This window comes from Asterias amurensis, chromosome 12 (genome assembly GCF_032118995.1).
Source record: "Asterias amurensis chromosome 12, ASM3211899v1".
In the NCBI taxonomy this organism is placed as follows: domain Eukaryota; kingdom Metazoa; phylum Echinodermata; class Asteroidea; order Forcipulatida; family Asteriidae; genus Asterias; species Asterias amurensis.
In genome coordinates this window covers 18,095,488-18,104,091 of record NC_092659.1, presented here as the reverse complement: position 1 = coordinate 18,104,091, position 8,604 = coordinate 18,095,488, and the positions used below count along the sequence as shown (strand labels likewise).

Here is an 8,604-nt window from a genome sequence, read left to right as displayed (position 1 = left end):
TATATATAATTTAATATTTAATGAGATGTAAAACTGGAGAAAAAAAACATTGCAATGAAATTTGTGTTAAAAGGTACATTTTTATACGTTTTGAAAATAACTCTTAAAAGTAACAATGGCAATAACAACTGTTGGTAAGAAGCCTACGGCTGCTTTCAATAGTATTTAGCATTTTGAGAAACATTTCACTTCGAGGTAATGTCATGAATGTGGTTACATGAAAGTGAAACATTATCAGTTGTTAGTGCCCCCAAATTAGAATCTGAGAAGCATTACTGTCAGTAACGCTTCTCAGAGTGTGTACTCTTCTTATAAGAATTATTATTCCTTCTTCAACATTACTGCTGCAAATTTTCCTTGATAATATCTAAATTTTGAATAGTCATAAGGGGTATGCCTAGATTTTTTCCCACCAGTATCAACCAGGCATGCAACTGTTACCTCACTAAAAAAGAGGAAATAACAAAATGTCAATGATTTTATACAGTATTTTTAAATTTTGAATGAAAAACTAAGACTAAAAAGTGAGGAAATCAGCTACCGAGGAAAAATTGCACGCCTGATCAACCAAAAAATTAACAAATCACAAGAGGTAGTTGCCTTAAATTGTTCAGATTTTGATAAAAGGCCACCGTCTCAAAAGAGGATAGCTTGAATATATCAACCACCGACCCCCTCCCAAACTGGCTAACAAAGTCAGCTCAAGAATGCAATAGCCACGACCAGTCAGACCAGGATTCGAACCCTCAGACCGATGGCTGTCAGTAGTTCGACTCCTGTGCACCGCTCGGCCAAAACAGTCCAGAAGCTTTGACGTCAAATAATCAACATTTTGTGGCGCTCCACGCCAATAGCACACATATCCCACCCAAACTCAAAACTAAGTTTATTTGCTTATCAATCAAGGCAAAATTTCATGTTGCTGAAGCACAAAAAAAAGTGGCTAAGCACAACAAAATTATGCTTACCAGATTAAGGTTACAAGACAAACAAGTATGTCTTATGAACAATTCGTGACTAGTGTAGTATCCTGCTAATTTCTACTCAGCACAAAATTTTAAGTTCCGCTTAAGCACCTCCATGAAATTTGGGCCAGATGAAAATAAGCTCTTAGAAAAAACACAACTTTTACATTTAAAATATTTGAAGGCAGGGTAGGCCTACTACACTACTGGAAAATGTCAAAGACCAGTCTTCTCACTTGGTGTATCCCAACATATGTATATAAATAACAAACCTGCTATTTTTTGACTTGATTGGTCATATCGAAGTTGCAAGAAAAGAATGACAGAAAACCCCACCTGAGAAAAAAGCTTCATGTCTAAACTTCTGAAGCCTTGAAATTACCTTTTTCTGTAAAACTAAATAAATTCCAAGGGGGTCGTTTATAACAATATCAACAGCTTTCCAGTGCTCTCCACCAAGTAACACTTTATGGTCATTGATTTCCGTGAGTAATTACCATAAGTACGTCCTGCCTATAAGACATCCAATCACATACTAAATGATACTGTATGTTGTCAATCCATATTCTCAAGAAGTGCCTAAATTTGGTGTTGGGAAATCAAATTTGTATAAATCAATTAATAACTTAAATTACATACATACAATTTCAAAACTCCATGAAAATTTCAATTTATCAATAAATCAATCAGTCAATCAATTAACCAATGTATTATAAAGAAAGCACACTGTTAATATAAAGCCATTATACACTTTCGGTAAACAGTATTGTCCAAGTCGCACACTTCGTGTATCACAACTTCTATATAAAATAACAAACCTGTGAAAATTTAGGCTCAATCGGTCATCGGAGTCGGGAGAAAATAACGGGAAAACCCACTCTTGTTTCCGCACGTTTGGCCGTGTCATGACATGTGTTTAAAATAATTCTGTAATTCTCGCTATCGAGAACTGATATTGTTTTAATGTTTTCTCAAAAAGTAAAGCATTTCATGGAGTAATATTTCAAGAGAAGTCTTCACCATGACTTTCTGTAAACCCTGTAAATTATTTGTAAATTATTTGTAATTTTTTTATTTTTTTTTTTCCTGTACCGAAAGTGTATAATGGCTTTAAGTACTGTATATTATATAAAGGCCAATCAAGTTCTCTTGTTCATACAAATAGCTTGTTACAAGATTATCAACTACTATGGGGCCAATCAGAAAAGTAAATAAACACAAGTTTATGGTTTATTTTTCCGAAGTTTTGGGTGGGTGGGTCAAAAGTAATAACTGAAAATCAAAATTCAGTTTTTGTTTCAAAAACACATACTTACAATATAAAATATAAACAAATGAAAAAGAAGAAGACAAGATAGTATACGTAGCTGACTAAAATATCTGGTTCAAATTTGGGGTGGTTGGGTGGGTCAAAATTGTTCAAAAGAAATATCTTAAATTCTGTTAACATTCTGATTCACTTTTCTAAATGTCCCCAAGAATGGGATGCCTTCTTTAAAGAGTCACACATGTTTGCAGCAAAAACCTATAGGTTCAGTACAAGTAGAAAAACTTTATAATAAAAACTCTGTCCAAGCCCAAACCTAAAACACTTGAATTACGACCCCAAGCTTAATTTTCCCGCTCTTCTTGTCCAGGAAAGCTTGGGAATGGACCGTCGTTACGTTTGTTGTTAAACTCCAATGCACGTTAGCCGTTGGTCCATCGGGCTTATAGACCAGACCGCCTTTAGTTACCGCATTCATGAAAGCATCGCCTGCGTCAAAGGCTGTGATGGCTAGGCGAAAAGATTTCCCGATGTCGCCATTCGGGGCTTGAAGCTTATAGGTGACGTTAGTCAGCGTGCCCTTTTCGCAAGTGATGTCGTTGAAGTTATTCTGCTGTAGAAGGAGCAGGTACCACGGTGATCCACTCTTTGGCCGGTAACCCTGGGTCATAGCGTTAGCCATTACCGTACTCGTTGGGTGGACGTAAAGCACGTGACAATGCGGAGGCGCGAGGTAGAGTCTCGCCAAGAAACGCTCTGCAGAGAAGATCTCCGACATATTCCCCGAACCGGCCAAGGCGTGAAATTTATACCCTTCTAAGATGTAGTCCTTAAGTTGCTTCTCGTAGATCTGACCGAACTCTGACTTCTCGATGATGTGAATCTGCTCCGAGGTCATCTGCGCGAAGTGCACCGTGGGAAGAAGCCGACGTAGATTGGTCGTCACCCCGCCCTTCTGCATGTCGTGGATCAACCATCTCTCCATAGCCTTAAAGAGCGAAAACTCATCATTGACAATAAGCTGCGGACTTTCCAAGAGCCGACACATCTGATCGACGGTCAAACCTAACCATGACTCAGTCGTTAAAATCTTCGGTAGATTACTCGCAATGACCTCATAGCAGTGCATCACAAGTTGATCTAGAGAGTATGTTTCCGCAAACGAGAGCCAGTTGAGGGCGCCCTTCACATTCCCCTGACCAATCTGCTCGGTCATGTACTGCTCACACTGACACCGAAGCCTGTGTATGTTATACTTGTCGGCGAGCGTGAAAATCGGCATGATGGTTCGTGTGTCCACCGTCACCTCCCCGCAGTACAGATATCGTAGAAACTCCCCAAAGACTGCTACACACTCGGTGCTTTCCTCCAAGATGATTTCTTGCTGTTGGGAGTCGAGCCACTGCGATCCGGTCAGCATGGTCTGGAAAACGTCGCTCGCTGACGCCAGAAAGAACTTGTGGCAGTTAAAGGTGGATCCGTCGACTCGGATGATGACATCACTCAGTTCTGGATTGTTGTAGTGAGACGTTATCCCTGCGACAAATTCACTGACTGATCCTAGTTTGGTGGAAGAATTGGCCTCCATTTTGATGTTTTTTTCAGCAGTGGCAGCCATCATTTGTTACTGAAATAAATCATAAATTTAGTTACAAAGGAATCACTGACAATCTGCAGTAAAAGGGATACCATGCCTTTAATCAGGCAAGTTAGTCTATGAAAAACGTTTTATACTGTTTGTTATGAAATGCATGGTTAGAAAAATGTTTCAACAGCAGAATAATGATCCACATGCCTCGAAATTGCACTGTTTTCCTTATACCTCGTGAACTAACACAGCACTCTAATTTATGGAGTCAAATGATTTACTCCACAAAATGGCCGACCGTGTTAGTTTGAAAGTAAAAGGAAAAACCACAAGATTTTGAGTGAGATTTTACTTCTTGAAGAATATTGTATTTATTTCCAGTTCGAAGTTTGCGGGAAGGTTTATAGACATGCCAAATAGTGCATCACAATCTCATTACATTCAAACAATAGCACAAAGCCTGTCATGATAACAAACAATGAGTGCTTAGAGAAGACTAACAGGTGTTGAGGAGAACTGATAACTGTTGAAATTTTAAATTTGTGGTGGTCGAACAAAGAAAAAAATTGACTAGAACAGGACTTGAACCACCGACCTCCAGAGTAACAGGCCAGTGCTCTACCAACTGACATACTTCACGAAGGCAACAAAGACGATTGCCTCCATGCCCCCCTGGTCATTGCCTTGTTGCCCTTGAAATGCTCCAGTATAAATTTACAATTTCCTCAAAGGGTGCCTTTTACCAAAGAGAAAATGCCTTAGTGCTATTGCCCTTTCAAGAACGAAGCATACAGGCCTGTACTGAGCTATCTAGCGGTAGCCCTATACCAGTCTACCGATATAAACTTACCAAAGCAAGAACTGATGAAGCTTTGATCATGTAGGCTACTCAGCAGCAATTCACTTTAAGACAATCTCTAAATTTCCAAAATTCTTGTCAATTCAGAAGACATCACAGCATAGTCACAGCCCCCTGTTTCTCTTCAGTTCACATCATCTGTTTTGACAAGGGAGAACAGACAGATAATCAGAAAAAGCCTGTCTAGTGTACGGAGTGTGAACGCAAGAAACCTGAGATGATCACAGTAGGGGGAAATTAGTATGGACATCCTCGCTAAATTGCTTACCTCCCCCCCCCCCCCCACCCCTGACTTAGAAAGAGTAGCCTACTGAGTGTACAGTGCTAACACACACTGGGTAAGGGTAAAGTACCAAAATTAATATTCTTCAGGCCGAGTAAAAAAAAGAAATGTATAGCGTCTGGGTTTCTTAAAAAAAAGGAAGGAGGAGGGTTTTTTTTTTTTTTTTTTAAGATGGCCACCATTCTTATTAAAATGTCAAATATCCATTGTTTTTTCTACTGCTCAAACACACAATACATAAATATTAAACATTTTGGTCAAGACATTCAGAAAAGCCATTCAGATTCCTTTAGCTGAGATTGTTCAAAATAACCCTTTTCTCACAAAAAATAATATAAAAAAATTTTTAAAAAATAAAATAAAAAATAAAAATGTGCATAAAAAAAAGTAAAAAAGGAGGCGACCTATAGTAAAAAGGAAGCGGGCGGGGACGCTAAACATGTGTCTTTTTTTACTTGGCCTTTTCCCCAATGCAAACTTAGCATCAATTAAATCCACTGATTGTCAATGTTAATTAATAGGATCATTGCTCAACTGTTTTGCCAGATACATTTAATTGACATTCTGACTGCGTTTGGCATCGACACCTTTGAACACTTTCCAGCATACAGCGTGCCTGTCACAGCACATGTTAGCGGATGACTTCTAACCAATGATTAGAGAAGGTTACAAATTTGACATTTTGTAAACAAATTGCTGGGATGATGGGAAATGGTGGGGGGGGGATTGAAGTGTTAAAGGCAGTGGACACTATTGGTAATTAATCAAAATATTTATTAGCATAAAACCTTACTTGGTGACGAGTAATGGGGTGAGGTAGATGGTTTAAGACATTGTGAGAAACGGCTCCCTCTGAAGTGCCATAGTCTTCGAGAAAGAAGTAATTTTCCACGAATTTGATTTTGAAGTAATTTTCCACGAATTTGATTTTGAGACCTCAGATTTAGAACTCGAGGTCTCGAAATCAACCATCTTAATGCACACAACTTTGTGTGACAAGGGTGTTTTTTCTTTCATTATTATCTCGCAACTTCGACAACCGATTGAGCTCAAATTTTCACAGGTTTGTTATTTCATGCATATGTTGAGATACATTGTACACCAAGTGAGAAGACTGGTCTTTGACAATTACCAATAGTGTCCACTGTCTTTAAAGAGAAGTAAAACATCTTGGTAACACTTAATTTTATCCATATTTCTATAATAAATAAGTATCAAGGTCATATCCTGAAATTACATTATTATTTCCAATATATCTCATTTCAATTTAGTCTCTCGAACATTTAGAGTGTAGAATATCATTTATAAAAAAAATTCATTAACTTTTTTCAAGAAAAATTGTTTCCAAAAGTTTTAAAACAATAAGATGTCTCTTGGCGTATGGTGAGAAGTTATAATCATAAATGAATGGTCTGTAAATGATTGAACAAGGCTTCTGTAAGATATTGGTTGACACTATTGATAAATAATTGCTACTTATAGGTACACAGAGCAGCGCTGTGCTAGCCAGGCATGTAAGGAATGGCTATTAGACCAGTCATACACATTCCAGTGCAGTCATTTCAGTTCCATGTAGTATTTTATCATCCATTGATGCTACCAAGAACAGGAAGTGAGTAAAGCAATTAAGAAAAGCTAAATAGACACAAAATTAAAAAAAAAAAGAAAAAAAAAAGCAGGCCTTGGATTACTCAAGGGACCAAACAAACAATTTTTGTACACGTATAAATATTAAAGGCCAAAAAGCTGAGAAACTAAAATGTTCTAGAACGTTTGTTTTAATTTGTACAATGTAGTTGATCTCCTGTGAAGCTGTTATTAACAAAAAGAAAAATAGATAAATTTATTAAAAATTAAAGATAGATTATCTTAACAAAAACCTTTTCCTTGGTCAAACCATCTTTGCTTGTGATTTTGTTTCTTTTCTCATTTGTATGAATCGCATAGAGAAATAAACTTTAAAAAACTTTGTTATTGAATTCCAAGAGTCAATATTATAGACAAGTAAATTAATTGGTTACGCAAGATGTGTGTCAACTGTTACACAGCTAGAACTGGAGCCTGGTTCAAACTTCCTGCCAATGCGAATGCGACTCCCAATTTTGATGTCACAAATTAACATGAGTTAAAATGTGCTCAAGTCCTGTGAAACGGAGCCATGACGTACATTATGAACCGGGCTTGAGTCTCTGTCTGTTGAACTTTGGAGCAGCATCCTTCAGTTCCACTACCACCAGTTAGGCCGTGTCCAAATTGGTGGCTAAGGCTGCGGCTACGACCGTTGCCAGGGGTGTTGCTAAGGGCGTCCTACATGTATACTTCAATGCATGACGACGCGGCAATCCGGCTGTAGCCGTAGCCGCCAATTCGGATACGGCCTACGTTAGCCTCAGTCGTGTGACATCTGGGCCAAATTTCATAGACTGCTTAACGAATAACGGCCGATCAAAGGGTAGGCCTAGCCCTAGACCCAGTAACTGGGGCACTGTACTCCTTTTTTCTAAATTTTTGTCAATATCGGTCGTAATTTTGTCATTATTGATCATAGTACGACCGATGATGACAAAATTTGTGATAATGTAGCCCTCCTCCAGGCCGTCGAACTCCGGCTTTGCCGTCAGGAGGAGGGCATCAATGGCAACTAGGATGGGATACAACTTACAACTTTTAAGTTAGTTGACCCAGATAACGTAACCCTCCCGACGGCGAAGCTGGAGGCCTCTGGCTTCGCAGTCAGGAGGAGGGCGTCAATGGCAACTAACTTTTTCAAGACGTATTCCATCCTAGTTCAGTTGCGATAATGTAACCCTCCTCCTGACGGCAAAGCTGGAGTCCTCACTCCACTCAACCAAGGCTGACTGCGCCGTCGGGAGGAGGGCGTTAATCACAACTATACCATAACCATGTATACAAAAGTCAGCTTTTCCTGACTAAAAAATCCACTCTAAAAAGCGTCAGCCCCAAAAAGTACCTTCGTACTCACCAAAAAATAAATAGTGGCTTCCTGGACACTGGGTTGCATCAGTGTCATCGAACACATGTCGAACCAGATTTGTGTGTGTTGACATCTGCACAACACTGACTGACTGGCTGCTGCACTACAGCAAAATCATCAGCTGATCAGCGGTCGGTAACGCAAAATCGGGTTGTTATTTGTAACACAATTCAGCCAACGTGTCCAAAAACAACTCAGCTAGGTCATGGAAACCACCATTTTACCAAGGTGACCACTGCCAATGCCAACACCACATTATTCTATTCACAAACATCCGACACATCCTCCTGCCAAAAATTGTTCGTCCAAATGTTTCCCATTGACGTAGAGGGCGCTTCACAAGGCAACTTGCTGTGGGCGGAGTGTGTGGTTGGAACGTGGGGGGGGGGGACACCACAACCTAGAGTCTGTAACAAATCTGTTTTTATACTAAATTTGTCAGACATGATATTAGATAAACAACTGAGAATTCTTTATGCAGTTCAAATCACAAATTAAATACCAGGATAGCTTTCGCGAAAGTCAGAAATTAAATGTAGTTTAACAAAATCAGTTCATACCTTCTTGCACCAAATATTTCTGGAAGATAATATATTTGCCTGCATAATATACCAGGTAATTACAAATAACGACCCATTACCGCCTCA

At 39.0% G+C, this 8,604-nt stretch overlaps 1 protein-coding gene across 1 annotated transcript; it reads right to left on the bottom strand.

Moving 5' to 3' along the window:
* LOC139945404 (BTB/POZ domain-containing protein 17-like) lies at nt 1–8,262 on the bottom strand. Its single transcript, XM_071942753.1, has 3 exons — nt 7,946–8,262; nt 4,671–4,817; nt 1–3,859 (listed from the first exon to the last, which is right to left on the bottom strand). Exon 3 carries the CDS (start codon nt 3,851–3,853, stop codon nt 2,549–2,551), a length of 1,305 nt encoding a protein of 434 aa, XP_071798854.1. The 5' UTR covers nt 3,854–3,859; nt 4,671–4,817; nt 7,946–8,262; the 3' UTR covers nt 1–2,548.
* Between the last annotated feature and the right edge of the window lie 342 nt (nt 8,263–8,604).